Source organism: Stenella coeruleoalba (assembly GCF_951394435.1).
Source record: "Stenella coeruleoalba genome assembly, chromosome: 21".
NCBI classification, from domain to species: domain Eukaryota; kingdom Metazoa; phylum Chordata; class Mammalia; order Artiodactyla; family Delphinidae; genus Stenella; species Stenella coeruleoalba.
In genome coordinates, this window is record NC_137167.1 from 6,290,056 (window position 1) to 6,306,559 (window position 16,504).

General features: G+C 48.0%; 1 protein-coding gene across 5 annotated transcripts in view; it reads right to left on the reverse strand.

Annotated features, from left to right (window-relative positions):
- The window catches only part of PLEKHA2 (pleckstrin homology domain containing A2), a 56,668-nt gene that overhangs the window by 4,089 nt on the left and 36,075 nt on the right, over positions 1-16,504 (reverse strand). For all 5 annotated transcript variants that reach the window (XM_079909200.1, XM_079909199.1, XM_079909202.1 and 2 more), the window contains exons 6-11: positions 14,009-14,149; positions 13,037-13,183; positions 12,633-12,701; positions 12,208-12,278; positions 8,091-8,154; positions 248-325 (exon numbers count right to left, since the gene is read on the reverse strand). In XM_079909200.1, the coding sequence (XP_079765326.1) occupies positions 248-325; positions 8,091-8,154; positions 12,208-12,278; positions 12,633-12,701; positions 13,037-13,183; positions 14,009-14,149 (570 nt within the window). The remainder of the gene's footprint in view (positions 1-247; positions 326-8,090; positions 8,155-12,207; positions 12,279-12,632; positions 12,702-13,036; positions 13,184-14,008; positions 14,150-16,504) is intronic.

Consider the following 16,504-nt stretch of genomic DNA (forward strand, 5'->3'; position numbering starts at 1 on the left):
TGCAGGACACATCGGAAGCTCTGGTTCTCTATCCAACCCTACCTCACTTCCTCCAACTACTGAAAAAAACAAAAAATAAAAATCTGTACCCAAACCAGTCAAAAGAGAAAAACAAGCAAGACAGCCCGGGGCTTCAACTGCATCTGGGCACCGGGCTGCTTCCCTACATCACCAAATAAAACCCACCCACTCGGGACAACTCCTCACGAGCTTGACAGTGACTGTGAACAGGAAGGAAGTGACTTACTCTGGGGTGGCACTTGAGGGCCTGGACAGCTGCCCCGATCTCCTTAATCCAGCTGTGCATGTCTTCTGGACTGTCTGCCTGCAAAACACCCACCACACTTACAGAGACACGTCTGGCGCTGTGATTTCAGCTTTCACGCCTGTGACTCAATTCTAAGTTCGTAAAATCACACCATTAGAGCTGGAAGGGATCTCAGAGACCATCCAGGCCGGTGGCTTTCGGACTTCTGAGGACATTTTTTTCCCCAGAAAAATCATATTTGTCACCCCATAAATAAAAGGGCTCAAAGTGGGGCAGAGATCGTGACAGAGGGAGAGCTTAGAGGCCCATCCCTACTGAAGTCCCTCATCCCCTCTGGAACACAATCGGCCTGGCCTCACCCCTGTTTTACAGAAAAGGAAAATGAAGCCCAGAAAGCCAGAGCCCAAGGTTTAGGGCAGGTCTAGATTCCAGTTCTTCTGACACCCAGTGCAGTCATCCTTCTACCACAGCTATCCCAACAAATGATCCCACTTTCAGCTCCAGTCCCATTAAAACCAAATCCTCCCAGACAGGTGGTTTCTCCAGGAATAGGGCTTCTCTCAAAGCACAAGTGATCTGGGTCTGTCCTGAGTCCCATCCAGGCCTCAAGAGTTGCTAGACTTGCAGCACCAAGCTCACCAACATGCAGGGAGGGCACAGCCGAGGCCTTAGAAAGTTCCTCCCTCAGAAATACCGAGCAACCCCAGAAGGGGGCAGCAGCGGCTCTGTGAAGAAAGAGGAAAATCAGAAGCCAAGCCACAGTAGGTAGAGCCCTGGGAATTCTCAGTGCTTTCCAGCTTTACAGGATCTGAATCCAAGTGAACCTGGCAAACATTTACTGAGGCCTTACTCAGGGTGACACGTGACATCAGGTACCAGGCACACAGATGGGACCAAGACTGAATGAAACCTTGACCTCCAGAAACGTTTTATTAGTTAACCTCTCTCTGTCGCCCTGCACCTTCCCCAATAGAGCCACCCAAAATTACCAGCGTGCATTTGCATGCCCGTGCATACATGAATGCAAACATCACACACACTGGCCTGCAAAATTCTCCACATATACCCCTCACTCTCCCCATCCCTAGAATGATGCTTTCCCTTTGCATTATATCAAGGTAATACTTGACCAGTCTTTTTAAAACCCTCAAATTTGCATGCTTACCCCATCCTGTCCCCAAACCAACCCTCCCTGGTTAGGTGTGTGCAGGACACTTACAAGGGGAACAGTTTCACACCCTGGCACGCTGGGCCAAAGAGAGGCAGCAACGGTGCCCCTGGAGAAGACCCCTCTCACGCACCATAGCTGCAAATTCACCTGCCCTCTCTCTTCCCTGGACTTTTCTTTTCCCAGTTACCTGACAACCTGGTGGTTTCCCAGAAAGAGAAATCCATCCCTAGTCTAAAAAGATAACCAGGACACGGTCTCCAAGATTCTTCCAGAAGGTATTTTACTGATAGCAAGGCTAGCTAACCTGTTCCACAAGTAGAACTATTGGGAAAAATTAAATGAACTCATTTAGGTAAGGCAGTTTGAAAGAGCCTAATACACAGAAAGGGCTTCATATTAGTCATTATCGTTGTTGTTGTTATTATTATATGAGGGACACAGATGAAGCCTTAAATTCCAGTATTATAAATATGTTTGCTGCCTTCTCCCTACAACTTTTTAATTTCATTTTCTTCATATTCAAACTGTGGATAATTCTTACCTAAAGGATCAAATTGTTGGGATCAAGGAAGGTAACATACTTTTTCTTAATATGCTTGTTTATCAGCCCCATAAAATGGTTTACAGACGGGAGGGTGACCAGGTCTTCACTGCCTACCTGTTTTCTATTGTATTCTTTTCAGCCTTCTTAAGGATTTCTGTACACATGTCTATATTTCTTGAAGTCTCTCAGATTCCTTGGGTTGTTTGAAAAGATATTAATAATTATTTCTATTATAAATAACATTATCCATAAATGCTAATGTCTATTTCTACAGCTAGGAAATTTAAAGTAAAACTGTATTATATCTCAATTCACCTTAGTTGTATTGCTTTTCTCTGGATAAAGTGACCAATTATACATTGCATTTTCCAATCTCAGTTTCAAAAGAATACTTTGCTAATTAAAAAAGTTTTCAACTGTAAGCAGAATAATATTACAGCATGCTTTTTTTTTTTTTTTGCGGTACACGGGCCTCTCACTGTTGCAGCCTCTCCTGCTGCAGAGCACAGGCTCCGGACGCGCAGGCTCAGCGGCCATGGCCCACGGGCCCAGCCGCTCTGCGGCATGCGGGATCCTCCCGGACTGGGGCACGAACCCGCGTCCCCTGCATTGGCAGGCAGACCCTCAACCACTGCACCACCAGGGAAGCCCCAGCATGCTTCTTAATTTATGTAGAAAGTCATATTCAAATTCTTAATTACTTCACTAGTCAATTACATTATAGAGATGACCCTGGAAACAAAAAGTAATGTAGAAGACAACAAGTTGCAACTCTGGGGGGTGCGTTATATGGAAAGAGCCTCTGCATGTAAATTATCGTCATTGTCAAGTAAATTAAAATAATATGAGCAAAAGATAATTAAAGGCAACTTCTGTAAAAAAAATAATAATAATAAGATAACATATTTGGGGGAGAAGAAAGGCTATTTTGAATTGGAATGAGATGGTGGCAATTAAATTGTCCATCAGCAGAATAGCATTTCTTACAGATTTTCCTTCTAGGGGAACAGAAGTTGATTTGGTGGGGAAATGTGAGAAGACAGAGGGAAAGATGGGGATGGGAGCTAAGGGAGAGACAAAGGTCTCCCGCATCACACAGGAGATGGAACGTTCCCATTAACCAGATTGCAAGACCCCCATGATGACAGTCCAATAGTCAGTTTCCAGGGCTTTTTAAGCTACTTTTAGTCCTTTTATCACCAGAGCAAAAAACGCCCCACCCACAAGCCACAGACCACCTATCTGACTGTCCTTTGAGACAGTCAACAAACACTCACTCCTTCTCTAGGAGCAATCACTCAACCAACCTAGGTGTGCTCACCCCAGCTCCACTTAGCAAGGAATCCTGAATCAGAGAACACTGGGAATCACCTGACTTAACAGCTGGAAACTCAAACACAAGAATCCAGATCCTCTAGAATTCGTTCAGATCATTTCCAATTCTCTAATATAAACAATACTGCTATTCACATCTTCGTGTATAAAGCTTTTTTCATACTTAAGATTCTTCAGCTCCCAGGGAAGTTGCTAAAGAGTATGCATGTTTTTGCGGGGCGGGGGGGGGGGGCGCCCACAGCACATGGCATGTGGGATCTTAGTTCCTGGGATCGAACCCACGCCCCCTGCAGTGGAAGTGCAGAGTCTTAACCACTGGATCGCCGGGAAAAGTCCCAGAGTATCCACGCTTTTAAGGCTCTTCTTATATATGGCCAGAGTGATGTCTAGTCAATAATATAGATTTCATTTAAACATATATATGTATGTATGTATATTACACGCACCCTTGTTAGAATTAAATATTACAGTTAAAAAACTTTTTTTTATTTTTTGGCCACAGTGCGAGCTTGCAGGATCTTAGTTCCCCAACCAGGGAGGGAACCTGGGCCCACGGCAGTGAAAGCGTGGAGTCCTAACCACTGGACTGACAGGGAATTCCCTTTTATTTTTTACTTTTTTTTTGTTTTAAATATTACAATTTTTAAAAAATCTTTGCTAATATGATGGGAAAAACAATTAAATCTCTTTCTTAAAACATTTAGTATTTGAGACGGAAATTGTTTGCTAATTAACATTTCTTCCCTAATGCACTAATTCCGTTTAAGGACATTTTTCTGTCAGATAACCTAGGTAATGAACCCAGCCATGAGGATAATAAACAGTAGTAAACATTATTTTAATGTTCACTAATGTTTAAAACATTATTCAAGGGGCTTCCCTGGTGGCGCAGTGGTTAAGAATCCGCCTGCCAATGCAAGGGACAGGGGTTCGAGCCCCGGTCTGGGAAGATCCCACATGCGGCGGAGCAACTAAGCCCCTGCACCACAACTACTAAGCCTGCTCTCCAGAGCCCTCGAGCCACAACTACTGAGCCCACGTGCCACAACTACTGAAGCCTGCACGCCTAGAGACCGCGTTCCGCAACAAGAGAAGCCACCGCAACGAGAAGCCCGCGCACCGCAATGAAGAGTGGCCCCCGCTCGCCGCAACTAGAGAAAGCCCATGCACAGCAATGAACACCAAACGCGGCCAAAAATAAATAAATTTATTAAAAAAAAAATATATATATATATATATACTATTCAAAGAGAAAAGCAGATACTGATCCCACACGAGAAGAAATAGGATATTACATTACTGAGATCACAGTTTAAATCTCTATTAGTAGTTTTAAGAACTGGACTCCACTGGCAACAGAAATTAAGTGAAACCTCAAAAATTATATGCAAAAATTATAGTGTATGTGTATGCCTATCTTTTATGGAAAGCCTGTGCTTAGCTTTCATCAAACACTCAGAACTATCTTAAAACCACATCACACAGGTAGCTCCATGAACCAGTAAAACACAGAGCTGAAATCCACCCACCCTGTGGTGAATTACTAAGAGACTAGAAAAAAAGCCTTGAAACTCAACAGAACGAGAAGGGAAGTGCCAAGCTTATACCTTCCTCTCTTCCTGGTCTGCTTAAGTGTGTACGTGTCTCTGGTGCTTGGTTCAAAAGGAAAAGTAGGGTTTCCGTCCGTGAGGGCACTTTTTGAGGTGAAAGGAACGAAGGGTATTAAATGCGTCACTGCAGTCTGTGGTTTCACTGCAGTCCGATGAGCTCTGATTACCTGGTATGAGACCGGTATCATAACATTTGCAATGGTTTCAAGCACTGAGTTCTAACGGGCCATCAATAAAAGGCTTCCCATATGCACCTCTGGTTACTTCCATTGCAGCTGTCCAAAAGCTTTAGGCATCTCCTTCTCAATCTTACTCCCAACCTCTGCAGCCCTCCCTTTCCAACAAGCTAATAACCCCTACCTCTCCCCAAGAACCAATCCCACCTTTAGATACAGCCCTGCCACATATGATCTATTCAGAGAGCAAAACTGACCAATGGATTTTAATGTAAGAGTATGAAAGTTTATTGATACCAGCTTCTGATTCCACACAGCACCTAAACATTAAGAAACTACGATTTGTCAAGTTTCGGTATAGAATCAAAGAAGATCCACAATTATCTGAAAGAGCTATTAAAATATCCCTTTATTCCAAATACATGTCTCTGCGGGGCCAGATTTTCTTCATACTCTTCCATCAAAACAACATATGGCCACAGACTGAGTGCAGAAGCAGATATGAGAATCCTGCTGTCTTCTAATAAACCAGCCATTAAAGAGATTTGCAAAAATATATTTAAAAAATGCTACTCCTGTTGCTTTTTTGTTTTAGAAAGCGTTATTTTTCATTAAATGTTACTTGTATTAACATAAACGAGTTTATAGTTGTTGTTTTTAAATGAATAAATACATATTCTTAAAGAGTTTTAATCTCTACTCTTCTCCAACCTTCTATTCTGAGTTTTGGTGCTATACACAGATTTGTCCATTTGCTCATTTATTTATTCAGGGGGATGTGAGTGTTCTTGTATCCTAGAAATGTGGGAGCAGATGGCAAAGTAGGACAGAAATGATGATAAGGTCCTGGTCAATGTGCAGACACTCGTGCCAATGATGGATGCAGTGTCTTCTGAACTTTTTTTTTTTTTTGGTTGACGTTCATGTTTCCCAAATCACTATCTCCAGTCCAAGGCTCTGTTCTAGACTCTTAACCCCAGCATAATCGCTCCCTTCACCCCACATCCAATCAACTCTCAAGTCCTGGAAAGGACTTATCAATAGCTTCCAATGTTTCCACTTTTCTCCATCCATCCAAGTTCAGGCTACCTTTATCTCTCACTGAAACCATTACAACAGCCTTCCAACTGCTCTCCCTGGCTCCTGTCTAACCCTTTTCTTACCTGTCCCCTACACTGCACCAAACAGGACATTCACCGCCAGCATCCCATCAACAGGACCAGGACCGAGGGCTCTCATCTCCACTTTACAGATGAGGAAAACAAGGCTCTTAGGTCACTTGCCCAAGTGGGATTTTTAGGAGGCAGATCTGATTGGGTCACTCCCCTAGCTTAACCTCCAAGGACCCTAACTCCCAGGATAAAATACAAGCTCCTGAACAAGGCCCACAGGCCACAGGCCCTCCATATCAGCTTCCCAGCACCTGTGCCCCTTTCATCTCCAAGCTTTTTTAACCCCTGTTGTTTGCTGTTCCCTCTGCCTGGGCCACTCTTCCGCCAAGGGTTTGGCTTCGGTGTATCTTCCTTCAGGAAACCTCCCTTGACTCCCTGAGACTGGGGGAGGTACCCTTCTTGGGAGTTCCTATGGCAACCACTACTCACTCTAAGGGTAGCCCTTCTCACAGTTTTCTTGTTTTGTTTTTTGTTGTTTTATTCCCCCACTCCCACGAGTGAGGTTGTTTCATACTTGTAACACATTTAGGTTCTTTGGTCATATTCTGCATGCCATGCTAGGATCACCTGACCTCCTAAATGATTTTTTAAATTTGCATATATTAAAGGTTTATGCTCTGTGCTGTGAAATTCGATTTCACACATCTGCCACTGCAGTATCACACAGGACAGTTCCACTGCCCCGAAAGCTCCCCTGCGTTCATCTCTCCAACACGCCCTCCCCACCTCTGCACACTGTTCTAACTGCCTGTTTACCTGACTATCTCCCTCTCGGGTTCAGGATCTGCTCTGTTGAATGCGGGGTCCCCAGGATGAGGCAACGCCCCATCTGTCTAGTCCAAGAACTGGAAACTCTTTTGGTGCACCGACAGCTCAAACATGTCCCTGAATGGCCGTGGAGGCTGCTCTAGGGCCCCAGCAGCACTTTTCCACAGCTCTTCCCAGATGCTTGTCTAAATGAATGGAACACACAGATGCCTCAGGCTGCTAGCATGTCTGCTGGGCTCAGGAAAGGGGACCCGCTCAGAAGGACCTGCTGCTCACGAAATGGGTGAGGGTCGACCTCACGAAAGGGAAGGTGTTGAGTGGGGAGCGCGCGGGGAACCCTGAGAAGCTTTGGTCGGGGAGCCCCACATTTCAACCAACACACTCCATGGCAGCCTTGGCGCTCGACGGGCACCAGCACCGTGAGGCTGCAGGAATCAAGGCACGCTCTGTGGACGGCTAGGCAGGCTGCAGCGAGGACTTGGCCTTGAAAGTCTAGGCCAGGCTAGAGGCTAGAAATCTGCCTTTCTAGCTCCTATGATTTGAGAAGGAGTTGGGAGAACTCCAAGGCTGTGGGTGGAGGGGAGATGCTTCTGAGAGCTGAACCGTCGGAGTCCAAACAATCGCTTTCTCTGTGCAGCTGGCTGTGCACCTGGTACCCGCACAGGGCCCTCTGTGCTTTTGTCCTTCCGCACACAGTGCTGTCCACACATAGACGGGGCTTATAAACACCCTCCAAGGGAGAAGTGAAACCACTGACCAGTTCCCCTTTTCTCTGCTGAGCTGGCGCCCAGCAGCTACGAGCAGCTGGTACAAACTCACATTCCCCAGTGTAGCGGCTCAACCCGTTCTTATTATTTTACGGTTGGGAAGCTTTTGGCAAACATCCTGTTTAGAATAAAATGGGAGTCGGACTGACTATCGGGGGCTAAATTTACCACCTAGAAACTTCGAACAAAATAAAAGAGAAAGCAAAGGGAAAGGCAGGCCTACAAGCACACCACCCACAGAGAAGGAACGTCAGCGTCTTCTGGCAGCGAGCTTTTTACCTGCACGTAGAAGGTCCTGGAGCTGGTTATTATTTCAAACAGGTTGTCCCTCATCAGCAGATCGCTAGACAGAGAAAGAGATAGAAAGTTACCAGGCATGCTGGTCACCCACTGAGGACCTGATTCACCCTGAGGCAGGTACCCGTGCCCCCACCCTGAAAGTTACCAGGCATGCTGGTCACCCACTGAGGACTTGATTCACCCTGAGGCAGGTACCCGTGCCCCCTACCCTAAAAAGGGGCTCCACAGGCCATTCCTCCTGCTGCCCTGCCTCAGAAGGCATTACAGGGTTTCCTACAGCTTCACTTCCTGGAGGGTCTCAAGTGGTTTAACCATCCCCATGGATCCCCCTCCCCAGTACACACCACCACCAGTTCTAACAGGACAAAGCTCCTTGGCCTCCAAAACCTCTTGCCTCACATGCACCACACCCCACACCGTCTAGGACTGTGTGTTTCTTCAGTGGCTCAGATGTACTGATAAAAAGTGCTTGGTGAGAAGCACTGTTTCAAGTGTTTTTATCTGAGGGTCAAGTAGATGAAAATTTTATTGGTTTTATATATATACACAAGCACACACTGTTCTGTCCATTATGCTCCATTAAATATACATTTTATATACATATATATTATTAAGAGATGGACATAGAACAGTATATTTGTAAGACAAAAAACAGTATATTCATTTCAGGTGTACAACATGATTTGATATTTGTATACACTGCAAATGATCACTGTCTCGTACGTAACACTCAAATTTTATTTCTCGTGATGAGATTATAGCTTTTAAGCTCTACTCTCTTAGCAACTTTCAAATATAGAATACAGTGCTGTCAACCACAGTCACCGCGCTGCACCTGGCATCCCCGGGACTTACTGATTTGATAACTGGAGGTTTGTATCTTTCCACCCCCTTCACCCATTTCGGCCACTCCCCACCCTCCGCCTCTGACAACCACCAATCTGTTGTGTTATTTTTTTTTTTGTTTATTTGTTTTTTTTGCAGTACGCGGGCCTCTCACTGTTGTGGCCTCTCCCGTTGTGGAGCACAGGCTCCGGACACGCAGGCTCAGCAGCCGTGGCTCAGGGGCCTAGCCGCTCCACGGCATGTGGGATCTTCCCAGACCGGGGCACGAACCCGTGTCCCCTGCATCGGCAGGTGGACTCTCAACCACTACGCCACCAGGGAAGCCCTTCTTTGTGTTTTTTAATGTGTTATTTCATCCAATCTTCCCAACAATCCAATGAGGCAGTAAGACTTTCCCTACTTTATGGATGGGGAAACCCAGGCTCAGAGAGGTTCCATGACTTGTCCACGGCACCGGAGTAAGGAACCGGCAGAGCCAGGATTTGAAACTGGGTCCAACTCCAGAGTCTACGCTCTTAGTTACTCCACTACCAGGTGCCTCTCCTAAGGGACCTGAATCTCTTATTTCCAAGGCCTTTCTCCACCCACACAGCAACTGCATCAGCTTCCCTAAATCCCTGCTCTCAAAAGGGGACTGGATGCTCAAGAGGAAAAAGGGAAGGAGAGAGTAGACCACTGGAAGATGCTTCAAATTGGGTGTGAGGTTTGGAAGAGGGACCCTACTTCCGCAAGGAGGAAGGCGAGAGGTAGCTCGCCTTCAAACCTCCCATCCCGAAATTATTTACAGGGTGAAATGCCTGCTCTGTGCATCCAGTCACTACGGGGAACATGTAAGGAGTGAAAGATCTAATTCCTTCCCCATGAAAGAACATAAAAGAGCAAAACTTTACAGTCAGATGTTAGACTGCGTGTTATATGCCAAGAGTTAGAATAATTCCAAGAAAGGACTAATCACAGGGGGACTTCCCCGGTGGTCCAGTGGTTAAGCCTCTGCACTTCCACTGCAGGGGGGCCTGGGTTTGATTCCTGGTTGAGGAACTAAGATCCTACATGCCATGTGGTGTGGTCAAAAAATTAAAAAAAAAAAAAAGAAAGAAAGAAAGAAAAAGAAAGAAAGGACTGATCACAGGCAGGGCTGGCTTCAGGAATCAGGACTTGGAAGGAAATGGCAGGTGCGCTGCCAGTGACATGGGCACCTGGGCAAAGGAGGAGCACGAGACTAGAGCCCCACATGGGCGGGGACGGCAATCAGGGGTCAGACAGACCTGGGGCCCAATCCTGACTCCACTGGGAAAAGGTACTTTAGGAATATTTCTAAAACTTTGTGAGCCTTTCTACCCCAACTGTAAAATGGAAATCAGAAGCACTCCTCTACCAAGCTTCTTACCGCAAAGATCAGTTATAAGTTATATAAGGCATCTCATAAGTTATATGAGGCACCTGGTACAATGAATGTCACAGAGTGGTCATTTGAAATGCATTTCATTAGCTATTATAATCACTTTCTGAGTATCCGAGTGGAGATGGCTCTTCTTTCTGGATAAGATGGTTTAACCTTTTCAACTATTCATGCACATGCAGCACAATCATGTAATCTACTACAGGGGAGGTAAACGCAAACAGGGAGGAAATCCCCACCCTTTTCATATCTACTTCTCAGGCTACATGTGGCCTTTCAATTCAACTCAAGTCAACAAAACATTAACTGACTACTCAGAGGCCCTAACCCCCGTGACTGGGTTTGGGAGACCCCAGTCTCACAGGCCTGGAACCTGCAGGGCCTCGGCAACTTCCGTCCCCGAGGATCTTCAACTCCCTCAATTCTTTTCCTCGGAGTTCAGTCTGACTCTGGCTCAGGCAAAGTGCAAAGCGCTCTTAGGGACGAACATTATCTGGGTTTCCTAAGCTGCCCCAATACACCCATCAACCTGCACGGGCCTCCAGGGTCAGGAGCAAGCCTCATCTCTCCTCCACCCACTGTCACCGCTGGGGCCACACTTCTGCAGCTTCCATCTGTAGCACCTTTCACGCATGATAATTTGTCGGTGGGAACTTCCCTAATCTTCCACACTCTGCAACTGCCGTTTGCAAGGCTCACAACAGTGCCTGCTTCCTTGGGCCACAAGACACCTCGTTTTCATGCAAGACCCTCCCATGCCTTCATGTGAGAACAGTCAGTCTGCTGCTAACAGCTTCCCTGGGGACGCAGGCTCTGCATGCACAGTCCGTGGGACGGAGATTCCATATAGTACCCCTACAGACTGCAGACTGAGGGCCAAATGAGGACTGCTAGATGCCCGGACGCCCTCGGGTCTCTAAAGTTTGGTTCCAGGGGCACCTGTATGGGTGTTGGATATGGGAGCGCACTCGAAGAGGCCCCAGGTCCCAAACTCGTCCTACGCTCTGTGGCACTGGAAAGGTGACCATTTCCTAGTTGAAAGAGGAACACATTAAAAATACTTCCTCGTCCTGCCCGAGAGCATTGCTGTGACTCATCCCCATATTAAGAAGACATCAGGGACTTTGTCAAAATGAGGAGAGGAGAAAGGCATAACAAGTTCAGGGCAGAGGCATGGCATAAACAGGGGTCTGAGCAGATGCACTGAAAAGCAAGTGACTAAGGGCACAGTCCCCCTCCACCTCTGAGCCCAGTCCTCCGGTGAGATGAGCAGCTGACACCTGAGAAGCACCTCTCCTTTGTTCTATATCCTTTCTTTTTCTCCATCAGAAAAGTATCACATAGGCCCATTTCAGGAGCGAGAGTAAGGGGACGGGAAGAGGATAGGTTTGCCCAGCGCCATTTCACAGCTGCGGCAGCTTGGATGTGGAGAATCAGCCACAGATGTCAAGGAGACAACATCTTCCTGCTCTTGGAAGAAGTTTCTGCTATAGAGCCTCAGAAGGGGAGTAACAGAAGAGTTAAGGCTGAGACGAAGTGAGAGAGTGACACGGACTTACATATACTACCGTAAAAGAGACAGCTAGTGGGAAGCAGCCGCATAGCACAGGGAGATCAGCTTGGTTCTTTGTGACCACCTAGAGGGGTGGGATAGGGAGGGTGGGAGGGAGACGCAAGAGGGAGGAGATATGGGGATATATGTGTATGTATAGCTGATTCACTTTGTTATACAGCAGAAACTAACACACCACTGTAAAGCAATTATACTCCAATGAAGATGTTAAAAAAATAAAGAAGAGTTAAGAGGGCACACGGAGTTCTGACCAGAGAAGAATAAGCAGAGACAATTACCCAGACTTGACCAAACACTCGTGGGTCTTGAGAACATCCTTGAGGAATATGGTACGCAGAGGTTCTCGGTCCTGGGGGGAAACAGAGAGAGAGTGCATGAGGCTGTCAGCCCAACGCCCAGACCAGGCAGCCATCATCATCAGAGATCACTGGCTGAGACCAGGTGGCAAACAAGACAAGGTCTCAAAATAATCAAGAGAGGAAAGAAATCTAAGATGATGCTCTGTGGCCCTGACCAGGAAGGCAGGGAGTTAAGGCCACTTTACATCACCATGAAGATGCGCACACCAGAAGGACGGAGGTCAGACACAAGCACCCCCGGAGTCTGTGTGCCCACATCTCTGCTCGGACACACACACGTGGGTGTGACTCCTGTGCCTCTGCCCTCCACGGCCTCTCAGGCGGGCCCCAGAGTGACTACAAACCTGCTCACACTTGAAGTAGCAGATGGTAAAATCGTCCAGCGCAAAGAAGCGCCGTTTCCAGCTCTTGCGCTGAAATAAAGGGTAAAGAGCAGGACGTTAGAAGAGTTCCCAGCATTCCCGGGGGTGCGTTCGGGTTCTAAGCTCCTGGGGACCCCGCCCCACCGAAGCCAGGCTCCCACGTTGGGGGTGAGGGGCAAGGACTTCTTCTCATGGGGCGACTCCTCGGATCACCTCAGAGCTGCGGGGCGGGAGCTCTCCCCACCCCAGCCTCTCCCTGGTTTGGGCGGTTTGGGCGTGGCTGGCTCCACGCTCCTCCTTGCAAACTGCCCTCCCCTCTGCCTTGCCCACACCCACTGGCTCCCGGGGTCCCCAGAACCCCTCCCAGCCCCCGCATGGACACTCACCACATTCCCTTGCTTCACACAATAGCCGCTCTTAATGAGGGGGGGCCCGGTGGGGACGCGGCAGCCTGTCGTGGGGATGTAACTCTGAGACCTTCGAAGGATGGCGTGGGAGCCGGGCTCACTCCCTTCCTGCCCATCCCCACCGTTCTACAAGGAAACAGCTGCAGGATTAGCACCGCCCCCTCCTGACGCAGCCACACCCCTGACCCCACCCTCTCCGGCCAATCATCTCTTCCTCTTGGGCCACGATGGCAGTCAAGTGAGAAATAAACCAGGTGGGTAAGCTGGGACGAAGTGAGAGAGTGGCATGCCCTTATATACACTACCAACTGTAAAACAGGTAGCTAGTGGGGAGCTGCCGCATAGCACAGGGAGATCAGTTCGGTGCTTTGTGTCCACCTAGAGGGGTGGGATAGGGAGGGTAGGAGGGAGATGCAAGAGGGAGGGGATATGGGGGTGTATGTATATGTATAGCTGATTCACTTTGTTATACAGCAGAAACTAACACACGATTGTAAAGCAATTATACTCCAATAAAGATGTTAAAAAAAAAAAGAGAGAGAGAGAAAGAAACCATAAAAAAAACCCTTTGGCTTTGCCCCGGGAAGGCACTGTACGGGGTGCGTTCACAGACCAAGGCTGGGGAGGTTGGGCAGACCCGGGAGAAAGGGAAGACTCTGAAGCAAACTGGACGAGGCCTAGGGACAGCGGGGCTTGTTTCCAGCCATCCTCGACCCCACTTCTCACGGGCTTCACAGTGCCGGTCCCCGTGGGTGACGCAAAGCCGTACTGCCACAGAGCTTCAGAGGCGGTGGCCTCAATTTCTGCACTGCCGGTATCTTCTTGACCACCCCATGTGCACTGGCCCCGCTACCCTCACCCCTTCCTCGGTCCAGCCCTTCTGTCATGTCACTGACACACCACGGACACCCCCGAACCCCTCCACCCTCTGGCAGCGCCAGGCCCCAGCACCTGGTTGATGGGCGTGTGTACCACCACGCCTCCGATGATCTCTGTCTTGTAGGCCACCTGGGGCTTCTTCTCCAGGGCCAGAGGAGTTGCTAGGCTCTTGACAACTTCGGTCGTCAGGGGCAGGTTCCCAACTTTGGGTACCTGGGAAGAATGACGGAACAGTTAAGAGGGAACAGAAGGCCTAGGAAAAGTTGGGGAGGCAACAGCAGGAAGGGGGAGGGGAGGAAAGCTAATGTACGAAATTAGAGCACGACGCCTCTCTCCCCGCTACCCTTCCATCCATCCAAACCTGTATATGAGGAATTCAGCAAGCCACGCCCACCCCGCGCACACACACACCCACACACACACCCACTCAACAAATGTACGGAGCACCCGCTATGAGTCAGCCCTTGCCTGGCTAGAGACCAAAGGTAAAACAGCAGACACTGACACGCGTCCTGCCCTCACACCACATACGTGCTGATCAGGGAGACTGAGCGAAACTACAGAGCAAGACTAGCAATCAGAGTGATTACAAATCGTGGTGAGTGCCGTGAGGACGATAAACAGGAGCTGGGACTGACAGCAGCAGGGGAACGGCTTGGGATGGAATGCCTGGCGCGGCTGGTGTGCGTGGTGGAGGTCTCCAAGGGGAGAGATGCCGAAACAGTAACCTGGCGGACGAAAAGGAGCCAGGAACATGAAGACGGGAGAAAGCACGCTCAGCAGTGGGTAAGATGCCTGTGGTATACAGTACAGGACTCGGGGAGCATGAGCTCTGGGGCCCCAGGGCCTGGGGTGTAACTCCTGACCTGTCACTAACTGAGTGACGCAGTCATACAGGTGTCACGGCCATCAAATGATAGAGGATATAAATTTCAACACGTTAGAAATATGAATAAAACTACAAAAGTATTTTAATTGTCAAAATATTCTAAGTAACTTTTTATAAACGGTGCTAACGTTTACAAATGCAGCCCTTTCTGTGGAATGAGTTATCTTTGCTCCTCTCCATGACGGAGTTCGAGCACCACTGCTGGTGCAAGAATCACGGAATTTTTAGGGCGAGCTTGAGACCACAGGTTGCAAACTGGTGGCCCAAAGGTAGACTTGCCCCAACTGTGTTTCATTCGTCCTATCCAGTGTGTTTTTCAATCCACTGTTAAAATCTGGGATATTTCGCGTAAAACTCTTGATTTCCAGTGAAGCAGCTGTCCACTCTTCGGATGGGGAACGGATTCTTCAGTTCGCCACAGTCCTGAACACCCTCCCAACCCGAGGTCATCGATCCTCATTCGCTTCTCCTCCACCTTGTCCATTTCTCATTTATACTGGAAAATTTTTCATCACAAGAGAGGCCCAGAGTAGTCCAGTTCTCTGCCCAAAGCCGATTAATACCTAGACAGAGACCAGACCCTGATGCTGCCGAGGCAGTACCCACAGCATCACAAAGCCTGTCCTTCCACAGATGTGGAGAACAAACGTACGGACGCCAACGGGGGAAAGCAGGGGCGGAAGGGTGGGGAGCGGAGATGGTGGGATGAATTGAGAGACTGGGATTGACATGTATACACCAATATGTATAAGATAGATAACCAATAAGAACCTGCTGTATAAAAAATGAAATAAAATAAAATCCAAAAAAAAAAAAAAAAAAGCCTGTTCTTCACAAGGACTCAACGCCCCATGTGGATCTGCCAGGAACGTAACTGCAGACACCACGAGAAAAACTAACATCCTCTTCCACTTCTTCTACAGCCCTGGGAGCTAGAAAGACCTAAGAATCCAGACTGTTCAGAAGCTCACGGCCCAAGGATATATTGTATAATGCAGGGAATATAGCCAATATTTTGTGATAATTTCAAATGGAAAGGAACCTTTAAAAACCATATAAAAATTAAAAATTAAGGGACTTCCCTGGTGGTCCAGTGGTTAAGAATCCGCCTGCCAATGCAGGGGACGCAGGTTCAACCCCTGGTCAGGGAACTAAGATCCCCCATGCCGTGGGGCAACTAAGCCCGCGAGCCGCAACCACAGCACCCATGCGCCCTGGAGCCTGTGCGCCACAACTAGAGAGAAGCCCGCGCGCCGCACCGAGGAGGCCACGCACCGCAGCAGAGGATCCCACGTGCTACAACTAAGACCTGATGCAGCCAAAAATAAATAAATAAATACTTTTTTTTTTAATTAAAAAAAATAAACTATTGCAAGCCACGGGGAGAAAAAAAGAGCTCTCAGCTCAGGGCCATAGGAGAACTCTGCCTGCCAAGGACAGGGACCAAAGGCCACACCCCCTGGCATCTATCGAAACGACTATCTTTCACCCACCGTGGAGGGTCCTCTGATGGGGAAGGCCCACAGGGTTCCCATTTGCAATGTGAAACGAAGTTTGCAAGGACTCATCTTTCTTCCCACCAGGCGTGGCTAGGTTGCTACAAGGAATAACCCAACTTGGGAGGGAAGGGGAGAAAGCTGTGCTTTACTTTTACTGCTCAAACTTCAACCCTTTTGAAA